The sequence below is a fragment of the Ornithodoros turicata genome, chromosome 5 (genome assembly GCF_037126465.1).
Source record: "Ornithodoros turicata isolate Travis chromosome 5, ASM3712646v1, whole genome shotgun sequence".
NCBI classification, from domain to species: Eukaryota; Metazoa; Arthropoda; class Arachnida; order Ixodida; family Argasidae; genus Ornithodoros; species Ornithodoros turicata.
In genome coordinates this window covers 47,883,621-47,897,943 of record NC_088205.1, presented here as the reverse complement: position 1 = coordinate 47,897,943, position 14,323 = coordinate 47,883,621, and the positions used below count along the sequence as shown (strand labels likewise).

Below are 14,323 nucleotides of genomic sequence, written 5' to 3'. Positions count from 1 at the left end.
CGCCATCACTGACCTCAGGAGGTTTGTGGCTTCATGCGGCCTCGATGAAGGCTTCTTTTTGTCGTTGGGCAAACTTGAAAAGAGTGCCTCACAAAGTGGACCAAAGCTCAAACTGGCAACACTGCTTTCGTTTTTGAAATAAAACAGGTATGGTCATCTGTACTACCGTTGTTCTTGAGTTTTTTCTGTTTGCAAGCAACATCGTCCTCCGATTTCGCGCAAGCTCGCATATGACAATAATCTGATATAACAATTCAATTTCGCGTTCCCGTCAGTATTGTTATAAACGGGCTCAACTGTATCGAAGTTCGTAATAAATGGGCTCGACTGTGTACTGCTTCTGTTACCATTGCACTTATGGTGTCCTGGTCTACAATACAGTACACAAGAGAAATCAAGGCCAGGGTTTCTTTACTCAGTATAAAGGAGGCATCCTATACAGTGGTCCTTTATGTCCTGATCATTACTGACCTAAAATATGTTTAGCCATTTTCTATGGAGGAGCTGTGAAAGGCATCTTATTTCAAAGGAAACTCCAGATGTTTAGGCCCACATAACACAAGAATTCTACTGAACTCGGCAAAAATGTTTTACATACAGGCATTTATCTCTCCACAATGCTACGATCTGTGGTGGTAAAGTCATATGACTGGATCACTTCTTGTGGAATGACTGGTATAAATTTTTATTTTTTAAGTTCATGCAGTGTTCCATAAACACCCTGTGTAATTACTTCATGCACAAATTGGAGAAAGCAAGTTAGACAGTGATGCTGAGTAAGGTACCAGCCGGCAAAAATGGTAATAGCAAGTACCACCCAGCCCTGTAACCATTCAACGGCGTATGTAAACACCACACACAAGTTGTCAAGACAAGTTGAGCAACACAAATTTTTCTACAAAGAAACCTCTTCCATTGCTTTGTTTTTCAGCAGCGTAGTTCATCATCAGAAAGTAAAGCTTTGACTGACATTTAATGTTCCTTCATTTCATGTGTCTACCATGCATGTACCTTTTTACAGGTCTTCGCTAAAACAAGCGAAAAATATGGTACTTTTCTGAAGAACAAGGTTCTTGTGTGTGTGTTTCTCAAACAGGCCCTTTTCAATTTAATTTATAATTTGCCACAACACGGCCCAACATAAGCCCACCACTTTCCAGTAAAAAGTCGCTGCTTCAAGGGAGGCACACTAGCAATGAGCACATTAAAACTCGGTTTTACTCTGCAAGCTGGTAAGAAGGGGGAATGGATTGTGTGAACAGCACAGATGGAGAGTAATTATGGCAGCTGTAGCTCACCTTTCATCACTGCACTGTTTTTACTCCATAATGTAAAAGCCTGAGCATGGGCACACAGAGGGACGATACAAACGCTCAACTCAAACAAGCAAAAGTTTACTCAGTTTGAGGCCGAGTGTTCGTGTCGTCCCTCTGTGTGCCCAGAGTCAAGCTTTAACATGATGGGGTTCGTCCACCAGTTAGCCTGCATATACGCCATTTTGACTGTTTCTACCTGATGGCAAATGTGTGTGGTCATTTCCTGGCGGCTTTCTTAGATTCTGATTCTGAGTTCTCTTGGTCAAAACATGAAAATTGGAATTAATCAGCTAGCACTATTTTTATCTAGCCTCAATACAGCCTGGCAGTAGGTTGCCCAATTATATCTGGTGTTGTCATATCTGCACTGCGAGGGCCTGCACGTCGAAGTACACACGGGTTAGCAGACGACGGAACCATAACACGAGCTACTGCGATACCCCTAGCGGGATCCAAGCGACTCAAACCGCTAGATTCTGGGCACCCATATCCATGTGAAAACTGTTACGTGACCTGACATGGGCGCCAGGCCTGCAGTTTCCGAGTGCTAGGCCGTGTTGCCACATCTTGAGCAAGTGAATTTGCCACTAGAATCAGCAAATTTATCCAAAGTAACCTGCACCTTGGTAGCACATCACAGACAATACATCAAGAAATTTCAACCATAAACTGCATAGTTACCTTTGGTTTTGCAAGCCCGTGTTCATGTAGAAAAAATACTGTTGCCCATGCTTGTCGGGACATCCAAACCTTGGATAGTTGTATAATTCCAAGAGCCTATAATGAGAACAGAAATGTCTTTATCGTGCTACCCCGTCTTCAGAGAAATTTAGGTAGATCGAACTGAAAACTTTCATACCAAAAACATAGTGGGAGCGAAGCAGTAGGAAAACAATTTAAAATAGACCCATGAAGCGCTTCTGCTCGGACAAGTACAATGCCAACAACATGACAAATGCCCAGGTACAAAACCTTGGACCTGTATAAAGGGGCGGATGCAACCCATCTTCGAAAGAGTAACTACTATGACGAACAGTAACCTGAGACAGGGGAAACAATAACACAGCTGGGTTATAATTATTCTCGAAAACAATAGTTCTTCTGGAATTCTATAATAGTTCTCGAAAACACTAACACAGCTGGGTTATAATAATTACTCAGGACCTTTTAACCCAAGATGGTTCAACAAGGATTGAGAAGGTGAAACCGAAGGGATTGTACCTCAACTATTTAGAGGAATTCCAGGAGGAGCCTTCTGCCCCAGTTCCCATCTTTAAAGGGGCACTAAAATGCAAAAATAGGTTCACCTCAGATTACGTTACATGCTTTGTTAATTTCGTACTTGTTATCATAATTCAAAACTTCGATTCCGTTACGGAGCTACAATCGAAATTATACTGGACTCTTTCTTGCTTCGACGCTAAGCAGCGAACGTCTTTTCAGCTCGTGCATCGATGTTTTTAGTCCACCCTGCGCGTGCCACGCCATGGAGCAGTCATGCCAAAACACATAGTGCACGTTGCAAAGCGGAGTGGCCTCGCTGTCTGAAGGACGTGAAGATAAATTTTATCAGTGGAACATTCGCGAGAACTGTTGTGGGCTACAATTCAGTGAATCGGTATTGACAAATGCAGCACTGCGTATCATGCCGCGCATATACAGAACACTACGATCGGACCCGTTCCAAATTGACATGCTCACGATAGGTATGTGCACGCTTCTCCTGCTGTCTCATTGGATGCCGCCAATCTTAGCCTCCTGGGGATACCATTCGTTGCCGTCAAAGACGGCTCTGTTTTCATTGCGTATTTCTTCTAAACGGTAGCACTCTGCGAACTAATTTTGCTTGCATTACACTGACTGAAACACGAACTTTCATTTAAGAGCAAGTTGTTTTTTCATTTTAGTGCCCCTTTAACACAAAAACTGACTGAAGGTCGACCTGGCAATCGTTCCAATCACAAAGTGCCTAGACAACTCATAGTTAGTAAACGCTGCTGCTATGTTTCAGCTATGCTCCATCAGTTATGCAACAATTGCCAAGTCGACCTTCAGTCAGTTTTTGAATCAAGGAAAGGTGGGAAGTGGGGCAGAAGACTCCTCCTCGAATTCGTTGAAATTACAGCTAGAGGGAATTGTGTTAGCATCCCTTGCTTTCGAACAGTATTATGATGGGCCATCCATGACATGCTCCTGATATGATGAAAGGGTTAGATATTCCCACAGTACCCTGGCCCAGTTTCGTTCCCAAGTTCCCCAAAAAAGAGGAGAACCTGAACCTATAGAAAGGCAGAGTAAACCGTCCGGCATGATGCCATAGTTGGTCTCACCCATCCCTACCGACCTTGCTTGGAAACGACGCTAGGTATAGGAACACACCCTGAGTTTTGAAGTTGTTGCTGCATATTTCACTGATTTTAGTGCATATAGATCCAGTCTGGTTGTATGAGGTTAAAGCAGGCTTTTTTTATTCTGTGTTAGTGCCGTGAAGCAGCTGTGGCTATGAGGGGCATAGAAATGTGGAAAGATTGAGAGAGAGGACAGCAGGAAGGAGCATGGGACAGGGGGGGTTAGAATGAGTCCTGGGACAACTTCATGGGGAACTGTGACATTCGTCTTGAAAGTTTGCAGGGTTTGCAGCACAGCTGGTGGTAGGATTCTAGCCCACCACTTCCCAGTCTTCGGCACAACCTTGGCTACCACCCGCTAAAGCTGACTGCTTTTTTAAAGAGGCAATCGCTGTTACCTTTGCTTTATTTTCGGTCTATCTTTGCACTGGTCAAGGAACGGATCTGTAATAGCATTCTGGGCAGTCACAAAGGCCTTAGTCTCTTCCGAGTCTGGATCCTCCATCCATCTGTACGGGTCCGGGACCTAAAAGGGATATTTCACCTTAGGATTATCGTTTTTCAAAATTTATCGCTGGAGGTGAACAGAGAGGGACATTTATTACATAAAAGCAAGACAAAGTCAAAGCTAACTCAATGTATACATAAATTAGTACTCTAACGTTAATTGATAATGCGATATCATTGCACGAAGAACGAGACGCATTCCAGGAGCGAAAATGGGAAAGTCGAATAAAAACAGAATGGCACGAATGCGAATCAATAAAACGAGAACAGAAAGAGCAATTTCTTGCGCATTTTTATCTTGTCCGTACGGGACATCATAGCCAGTTTTAGTAGTTCAGAAGATATGTTCATGATACGGTTCCGAAAACATGATAAAGCAGTCCCCCTGTTTCTTGAAGCGGGTGACATCACATCGGTAGGCTTGGGTTTGATAACTTGCTTCATCGTATCGTTTTCGTTGAGTTCTTCTGGTGTACTCAAACACGCGATTGTTAATTCAATGAGCGCCAACCTAAGATTTACCTTCACTCCATGGTAAACGTCGACGACGCTGTGATCTTTTCTTGGCGTTGGGTACTGGAACTTCATGTTCTCACTTTCAGGGCTGTGAACCACTTGAGCACAATACAAGAAACGCAATCGCGAATGCAACGCGCCGTATTGTCCGTATCTCCTCAAACACCGACACGCCGACAACGCTGACAAGGTGATCATGAAATCTGTCTCATGATCCAGTCATCTAGCCGCTCTCCGGGCCAAAATATAATGGCTACTGACTGGCTAGATCCATGGCTACATCGGTTGCGTCTGCGGCAGGCTGGATCGCGGTCGCGGATAGGGTAGGGTCGTAGGGAGCGCGAGCGTGAAGAAACCGGCCGCCACTACGGTACCCACAACAGTCGCCGCAGCGATCATGGCAACGTCTTGCAATTACGGTCGTACCAACCGTACTGGCAAGGTTACAGGGCGTAAATTTATACAGGTGAGTCACTCTTTATCGAGGAATAAATAGGCGTTCATTCTGTATATTTAGTTGACCATTATGAAGTGTTTTTTTGCCCAAAACGAGCACTGGATGCAGCTTGATCGCTCTTCCGACGTTCAATCGAGCACACTTGCATTTTACCCGGCGGCAAATACAGTTTGAGTGCATAATATGCTTGAAAGAACACGTTACACTACACAGGTAGTGTTGTCATCAATATATGTGCGAGCACTCGAGTGCTCTTTTGCATGCATTGCTAGCATGGTACACTGTGTTCTCTGCGGAAGCAAGTGCCACATTCATTTCTTTGAATTACCTTCACGCACAAGTTCGGTATTACGTCATAATGAGACCACGATTGTCACCTCTTTTCATGTATTGGTATTGTGTTGTGCCTTGGTTTGATTTGTGTATCCTACGTAACGGTGGTGTGGCGTGACTTGAATAACGCCTTTGTCTGGTTAGTTAATAAATAATAATAAATATAATAAATAAATAATAAAATAACATATAATAAAGAATAAATTGGTTAGTTTGTTATGTTAAATCGGTGTTATTGTTTCCATCTTGCATTATGATTCCCGGCTTTTGGAATATATTCGCATATTTACGTGCTCTGTACGGATCTGCTGCCTTAGGGTACCTACGAGAGTACCTCAACCAGGCCACAACGATCATCCGCCTGGAATGTCACCAACGTTTCAACAGTGAGTGTCTTCAACGCAACGTTATCCCTCATCCTCTTCGCTGTCGACCTCGGGTCGACACACCCTACGGCCACAAGATTGCACGGGATTTCAGCATGAAATGCCTAAAAGCACGTGTGCTGGAAAACAAGAAGAAACTAACTAAATGTCGGCTGCGTCAGAACCAAGCGGAGAAGGAGCTTCGACGAATTTTACAACCAGATGACATGCAGCGCGTGTTCGTCGCACGCAAGCATGCTGAGACTACAGAGAAGACCAAACGCACCAACGTCCACAATGAGAAGTTATCACGGTTGATACCCAGGAGCTCCACACCAAGCAATCCCAATACGGTGTTCAACCTTTCCTCGAAGCGGCTCTCGGACGATCATGTCAGCTTGCTTTCAAAAGGCCTAGACTTTGCTCTGACTCCACGTGCTCCCGCTACTATTGATTTCATCATTGAAGTCGAAGACAAACTCCGCCACTTGAAGAATACCACCGGAGTCAACCTAGCACGTAGCCGCATAGCGACCACTCTATCCAATCTAAAAGCTCAACCGTCGAACTTGAACAAACAGAAACAAGCAGCTCTACGGGATTTGAAATCTGACGAGTCGATTATCACCCTCCCAGCAGATAAAGGGAAAGGCACTGTAGTAATGGACAAAATCGACTACGATGGCAAGATGCTCAAAATCCTAGACGACCCCACGCATTTTAAGAAAGTTGCACACGACCCGATCCCAAAATCGGAGCGCTCCCTCATCGACCACCTTCGTAATTTCAAGAAAAAAGACTGCTTGGATGAAGAAACCTATCGCCGCTTGTTTTCCTCAGATGGCTCCATTCCTAGACTGTACGGCCTCCCTAAAGTGCACAAGCCCGAATGCCCGCTACGTCCGATTGTGTCATTCATTGGATCACCAACTTACAAACTTTCAAAGTACCTTGTTGAACTGATCTCACCTGTAACCAGCAATAACAACATGACCGTACGTAATTCCCGTGAGTTCGTACAACTAGTACGTGATCAAGTTATCGATGAAGAAGACATCATGGTGTCTTTTGACGTCGTTTCGCTTTTTACTAACGTCCCTGTTGCGACCGTGGTTGAAGTCGCTGAAACACGATTGCATAATGACTCCTCCCTCCCATCACGTACATCATTGACGGTGGAGGACATCATCATCTTACTACGTTTTTGTCTGAAACAATCATACTTCACGTTCAAAGGACGGGTATACCAACAGATCGAAGGCTGCCCGATGGGCAGTCCAGTGTCAGTGACCATGGCCAACTTGATCATGGAACACGTGGAAGAACAAGCACTACAAAAGGCATCTTTCCCGGTCAAGTTCTATCGGCGGTACGTGGACGACACCTTTGTCATCTTAAACCGGAATCACGTACATGACCTCCACTCTATACTAGACAACGTGGAGCCTTCAGTACGTTTCACGTATGAGGTGGAACAGAACAGCGTGCTTCCTTTCCTGGATGTTAGTGTGCGCCAAGCTGAAGCTGGACACATAGAGACAACCGTACATCGCAAACCCTGTGACACAGGCAATTTCTTGCACCTCATTTCCCACCATCCCCCCGAACATAAACGAAGCATGGTAAACACGTTACTTGACCGTGCGAAGCACCTCGCTTCGACCCCTGAACTCCGCGCCTCAGAAGAAAACACTGTCCAACGGTCACTCACAAAACGTGGCTATCCGCCACATTTCATTAAAAACACGCGGAAACGAATAGAAGAGAAAAAGCAACCGAGAGAAGGCACTTCCAAACAAGGGGTTGTTACAATTCTCTATGTCAGCGGTGTGTCCGAAAGCATCCGCCGAGCTCTTCTTCCATTAGGAATTCGGACCACCTTTAAACCTCACATCAGATGACCTCCGATCAGCGTGACCTCCTCTCCAAACCCAAAGACAAGACTTCCCCGGAATCCCAAACCGGTGTTGTGTACAAGTTAGACTGCCGCGACTGTGACATAACACACATTGGGGAGACCGGCCGCAAACGCAGCACCCGGATTAAGGAGCACCGGCGAGACGTCGAAAGAGCGACAAATGCAACAAGGCTAAAGACGGAACTCGTTGACCACTGCTGGAAAACGGGACACAGTTTCAACTATGAGAATGCTACAACCTTGGCACGGGAACAACGGTGGTGGCCACGAAAATACCTAGAATCGTGGCATATACAAAGAGAGCCTACCGCATGTAACGCCAACCGTGGCCCACTTCCCGATGTATACAAAGACTTAACTGGTTTTCGGTCACTCATTCCCTCCTGAGGGTGCACTGATGATGTCTCCCGTATGGGAGACGAAACGTCTGAATAAATTGGTTAGTTTGTTATGTTAAGTCGGTGTTATTGTTTCCATCTTGCATTATGATTCCCGGCTTTTGGAATATATTCGCCTTTGTCTGAGCTGTATCGTCAGCTTGTTACGATAGTAATAATTTGTAGCGTGTCATGCTATTTGGAGCAGTTTTTAAGGCAAAAGTGGTCTCTCAATACAGGTTTTGTCATGAGGGCTACCCAGTGAATAATCTGTGTAGTGTGATACGGCTGGGTGTTCAGGTAAGTATCACATTCCTCATCCACTGGTTTCTACTTTACAGGAAGGAACAACCTCAGTGCACGCACTGTGGTTAGCCTCTCTCAGTTTTGCATATTTTCTTACATGTTCACATCAGAAATACACCTTACACTTTAGGCTCCTTCACCCAGCAATATAATAATTAGAGATTATAATTCTTTTTAGAAGAGTTCCTCATATTCTTTTTAGAATAGTTTTTCATCTTTTTAATTTTTAGAAGATACAGGGATTGTAAGCCATGTTTTAAACTGATGTTTTAACATTTGTCCAATGCATTTATTAAACAACATATTCATTTTTAACTGGTTGCACCCAAACCAATGTTCTGATGTATTATTTCCTTTGTTGTCGATGCACCATAAAAATTGGAATAATCATCATCAATGCAGGTTACTTCACAGCTGCCTCGACGTACTCAAGAAATGGGTGCAGAACCTGCGTAATGCCCACAAACTTTGATTACCACAGCACCTCCAGAAAGTATGTGTCACATGAGATTTTTAAATGTATTCACAGTATATAATACCTTGTATTAACTGTTGTAGATCTAAGCTGTCTCTACAGTACACTCTCAGAAATTAAAACTTGTCAGGGAACTGTGATAATTGTTTCAGTTAATAGGCATGCACATATATGCTATAAGAAGAAAATTATTTCTTGAAAATGCACTTCTCTGGCGACTGGTGTTGTTTACGCATACTGTTGATCACATTCATTTATCACATATTATATTCTTATATATATTATTATATTAACACATATTTGATCACATTAAATTCAAAATTCATCATATATAAGAAAATACCAGGAGGGAAGTTGCTATTCATTGCTCATTCTAACCTAAAATTGAGTGCTACAAATTTAGAGAGAGTACCTGTCCATTGTCATTCCTAAAATATATATTGTCATTGTAGCAAGGTCATAAAACAATAAATGTAGTCTTTTGTGACCTCCCTGCACATTCATTGTATCCTGAAATGCATAAGTGCAAGAAATCACTTGAATAAACTTGATGTTGTATAAACTTGATATAAAATGTTGAATAATATGATGTATGATATAAAATGTTGAATAAACTTGAACTTGTATATTCTCTTTACTCACCATCAGTGACCTTCTTTACAAAAGCATATCGTGTTAGATTTTTTTTTGTTTACGTTTCACAGACGGGGTACACGAGGGCCAAAATGACAAAATCACAACTGTTTCAAGCTCCAAATTGTCCTGCTGCAATTATCCTGTTGCAGACCATACGTGTGTAGTGCAAGAAGGCCCTTGCACATCAAAATGTAAGATGGGAGTCACAGTTAATGCAAAGTGGTTCCTATGAGAGACTTCGATGCTGAACAAAATTGTGCAAACTGCGGAAGGTGCCATAGAAGATATTCAGAAAGCGTGTCTGGTCTCACAACGGTGCTACGACGCTCTCTTTTAGATGACGATGATACTCATTGGAGTTTCAGATGTGCAGCTGCATTTTTTCGAACGTGCTCCACATAACAAGCATGACAAAGTCAGCACTGGATAGCAGGCCCCCGTTCCTAAGCAGCTTTGCTCACGCTGCAGTTGTATTCAGCAAAAGCATGTGGGTACTCGAGAAGGACATTCAGTTTGGCACAACCGCGCCTGCAAATAATCAGAACAAATGAAGGAAGAAACAAACAAACATAGAAGGGCTGTACTTCAAAACGAGGTAAATCTTGTGTCTCAAGGAGGTGTTACCACTTCTAAGTAACTTAATTGATTAAGCTTACATCACTACCTGATTAACTGTCCTAACGAGCGTGTTCTAATTGCGTGAAGCAATTAGATCACGCTCACAACGTATTTGGGCTGCTTCGGTGTGTCCATATTTGCGAGGCAAAGCACCGCAGTCGTTCACTAAAAGACACTTTCTGCGGCGGTGCTTGATATAAATCATACGAAACCGATACACGGCTAAAACAACGGCTGTGATTCTAGAACGATCTCTTTCTGCCATGCTAGTATATCCTTTCCCGGACCGTTCTTTATGGAACAAGTTTTGTCCAGAACGCAGCGCGGGATATTACATACGTGTTGGTTGTTAACCTCACATCGTTTCTTGTTGAAATATTGGCTGGGAAACGTACTGTAGTACAATCCCCAGCGCTGCACTGCTGTGACGGTCTAGTTTCGGAATGCAAAACATAACGTAATTAAGGATCGAACGGCAGGACACCTGTGAAACACTGTTAGGATACATCAGTATACTGGCACCTTACAAAATTGTGTGATGACAAGCAACGATCAACGCCTGCAGCGCTATAAATACTCACAATCTCCGTTGCCTCCCATTGTTTTCTATGGGCGCACACTGCGCTTTAGGGCCTCCCAACATGGCGGCCCGAATGCACGCCTCTCCCCCGCGAGGCCCTCTCCCATGCGCCATCCAGCCTTTATAGATAGAGATCAGTGGTCTGCGGAGAGGCGGAGAGCACGTGGCGGAGAGAGGGTCGGACCACTGATCTCTATGTATAAAGCGTATAAAGGCTGGATCGCGCATAGGAGAGGGGCTCGTGGGAGAGAGGTGCGGCAACCGGCCGCCATGTTGGAGGGCCCAATGGCGCCGGCTGCTCCCATCCACAGGGGTGGCATCCAATCATGGAGGAAGGAAACACGAGGAGCGGCCCCTCCGACAGTTTTCTATCGGGACGAGCGTAGCCGGCCTCGCATTGCATTCTGGGATGCTCCTGTCTACCACGTGACCGCCCACGTGACCCTCCAGACTGCATGGCTCCAGCAAAGCAGACGACGCGAGCTGTAGTTGTGTTGCAGTTCAGATGGTAATATTACGTTGAACGCGTGCTTGCACTTCATTTCTGTGTGTTCGAATGTTTACTGTTCTATTAGAAGACCAGTCACAGTGTGCAGAACGCAAAAGGAGTACACGGGACCGGAAACGTCACGTGTGGCAACGGTTACTTCCAACGTATGTACTTTTCTTGACTAAGTGGTAAAGAATGCCGTTCCATTAATACATGGAGGAAGGAAACACAAGGAGCGGCTCTTCCCTCCAGACCAGAGCCGTATATTAAAAGGGAGTCTGGCCATTGGGAGGGATCACAAAAAGAGGCTCGACCTGTCAATCACAGTTTCGCTCCTCTGATTGGTTTGCTTTTTACCAAGGGGGTCGCCATGACACCATACTGCCACCCAAAATGGCGACGAAAACAAACGATGAAGCGGGGATTTCGTGACAAAAAATTTTCACAGACTAACCTGATTTTACGCTGCAAATGTACATCCTAATATAAATTTCTCGGAAATCAGTTTCAACTTATGCTCATCCATCGATATCTAACTGAAAATAATACGTTTTGTCGCCGGTGTTAGGCCTAGTGAACACGGCGATCACAACGAAATCATAACAAAAACGGCGCTGTGCTGTACAATCTTATATTTAACAGCTGGATTTCATGGATATAAACATTCTTGCCTGTTATATTCCAACTATTCATGTAAATTTGTTTAAAAATCATACCGACAACAGAATGTGTCCCAGCAGGTTGTTCTGCCGGCAGCGGTACAACGACGGAAGCAGACGACAATTCCCGACGTGCCTTACGCTCCCTAGGTGGCGCTTATCAAATTTCCATCAACAATCCACTACTTTTGCAGATTGCGAGAGGTATCCATTTCAATCCCATCCAATCCACTTGCCACCCAAAATGGCGCTGCCCATGTTAGATACGGGGACAAATAGTGAGGATAGGTTTATTGATAGCGCCCCATATTTTAAGACTTGATTGGCCGGAAAGCTGAAAAAGTGGGTGGAGCTTCAGGTATAGGCATGACCCATTAATGGCCAGGCTCCCTTTTAATATACGGCTCTGCTCCAGACCAGAGCCGTATATTAAAAGGGAGTCTGGCCATTAATGGGTCATGCCTATACCTGAAGCTCCACCCACTTTTTCAGCTTTCCGACCAATGAAGTCTTGAAATATGGGGCGCTATCAATCAGCCTATCCTCACTATTTGCCCCCTTATCCAACATGGGCAGCGCCATTTTGGGTGGCAAGTGGATTGGATGGGATTGAAATGGATACCTCTCGCAATCTGCAAAACTAGTGGATTGTTGGTGCAAATTTGACGAGCGCCACCTAGGGAGCGTAAGGCACGTCGGGAATTGTCGTCTGCTTCCGTCGTTGTACCGCTGCCGGCAGAACCACCTGCTGGGACACGTTCTGTTGTCGGTATGATTTTTAAACAAATCTACATGAATAGTTGGAATATAAGAGACAAGAATGTTTATATCCATGAAATCCAGCTGTTAAATATAAGATTGTACAGCACAGCGCCGTTTTTGTTATGATTTCGTTGTGATCGCCGTGTTCATTAGGCCTAACACCGGCGACAAAACGTATTATTTTCAGTTGGATATCGATGGATGAGCATAAGTTGAAACTGATTTCCGAGAAATTTATATTAGGATGTACATTTGCAACGTAAAATCAGGTTAGTCTGTGAAAATGTTTTGTCACGAAGTCCCCGCTTCACTGTGTTTGTTTTCGTCGCCATTTTGGGTGGCAGTATGGTGTCATGGCGACCCCCTTGGTAAAAAGCAAACCAATCAGAGGAACGAAACTGTGATTGACAGGTCGAGCCTCTTTTTGTGACTCCTCCCAATGGCCAGACTCCCTTTTAATATACGGCTCTGCTCCAGACTAGCGTAGCCACCCTCTAGCGGTCGCTCGGGTCAAAATCGCCATTGCTTCCTGTCCACCACGTGATCCCCTCTAAAGTTTCGGTTTTGCAAGGCTTTGTTTCTCGCGCTGCTGCCCGTATGATTTTGCTTCTTGGAAGTAATTTATTGTGAAAATGGGAGCACCGTCGTAGAAACGACGTATGGTAATGTGTTCCTGTCCCGGCTGCGGCTCTCGTTGAACTGAAATCAGCTCTGTCACGGGAACGCGTTTTGTTCGTAAGTACACGGTAACTTGCTTTAGTCGCCCGTGTGTCTTCGAGTCATCTTGAATTGTTCATTTGGGACCTCAAACTCTGCCGCAGATTCATTTCATATCTTCAGTTGTACAAATCTGATTAATGGAACGGCATTCTTAACCACTTAGTCAAGAAAAGAACATACGTTGGAAGTAACCGTTGCCACACGTGATGTTTCCGGTCCCGCGTACTCCTTTTGCGTTCTGCACACTGTGACTGGTCTTCTAATAGAACAGTAGACATTCGTAACACACAGAAATAAAGTGCAAGCACGCGTTCAACGTAATACTGCCACCTGAACTGCAACACAACTACAGCTCGCGTCGTCTGCTTTGCTGGAGCCGCTGGAGCCATGCTGTCTGGAGAGTCACGTGAGCGGTCACGTGGTAGACAGAAGCATCTCCGAATACAATGCGAGGCCGGCTACGCTCGTCCCGATAGAAAACTGTCGGAGGGGCCGCTCCTTGTGTTTCCTTCCTCCATGCATTAATCAGATTTGTACAACAACAGAAGATATGAAATGAATCTGCGGCACAGCTTGAGGTCCCAAATGAACAATTCAAGATGTCTCGAAGACACACGGGCGACTAAAGCAAGTTACCGTGTACTGACGAACAAAATGCGTTCCCGTGACAGCTGATTTCAGTTCAACGAGAGCCGCAGCCGGGACAGGAACACATTACCATACGTCGTTTCTACGACGGCGCTCACATTTTCACAATAAATTACTTTCAAAAACCAAAATCATACGGAGAGCAGCGCGAGAAATAAAGCCTTGCAAAACCGAAACTTTAGAGGGGATCACGTGGTGGACAGGAAGCAATGGCGATTTTGACTCGAGCGACCGCTAGAGGGTGGCTATGCTAGTCTGGAGCAGAGCCGTATATTAAAAGGGAGTCTGGCCA

The 14,323-nt window shown here is 44.7% G+C and overlaps 2 protein-coding genes across 4 annotated transcripts in view; one reads left to right on the top strand and one right to left on the bottom strand.

Moving 5' to 3' along the window:
- The window catches only part of LOC135394432 (prolyl endopeptidase-like), an 88,436-nt gene extending 83,516 nt beyond the window's left edge, over positions 1-4,920 (bottom strand). The window contains exons 1-3 of the mRNA XM_064625171.1: positions 4,694-4,920; positions 4,063-4,190; positions 1,998-2,093 (exon numbers count right to left, since the gene is read on the bottom strand). Of these exons, the coding sequence (XP_064481241.1) occupies positions 1,998-2,093; positions 4,063-4,190; positions 4,694-4,885 (416 nt within the window). The 5' untranslated portion in view covers positions 4,886-4,920. The remainder of the gene's footprint in view (positions 1-1,997; positions 2,094-4,062; positions 4,191-4,693) is intronic.
- On the top strand, positions 4,729-9,555 carry LOC135394433 (uncharacterized). 3 transcript variants are annotated; one of them, XR_010422899.1, is made up of 2 exons: positions 4,729-5,153; positions 8,377-9,555. XR_010422899.1 is itself a non-coding variant. In XM_064625173.1 (2 exons), exon 2 carries the CDS (start codon positions 5,959-5,961, stop codon positions 7,741-7,743), a length of 1,785 nt encoding a protein of 594 aa, XP_064481243.1. In that variant the 5' UTR covers positions 5,008-5,153; positions 5,795-5,958; the 3' UTR covers positions 7,744-9,555. The 3 variants fall into 3 exon arrangements, 2 of the variants coding, with proteins under 2 accessions (XP_064481243.1, XP_064481242.1); XM_064625173.1 differs by having other exon boundaries at positions 5,008-5,153; positions 5,795-9,555; XM_064625172.1 differs by lacking the exon at positions 4,729-5,153 and having other exon boundaries at positions 5,185-8,437; positions 8,846-9,555.
- Positions 9,556-14,323: the final 4,768 nt, after the last annotated feature.

Coding starts and splice junctions, on each gene's coding strand:
- LOC135394433 (XM_064625172.1), top strand. CDS start 5,731: ATGATTCCCGGCTTTTGGAATATATTCGCATATTTACGTGCTCTGTAC.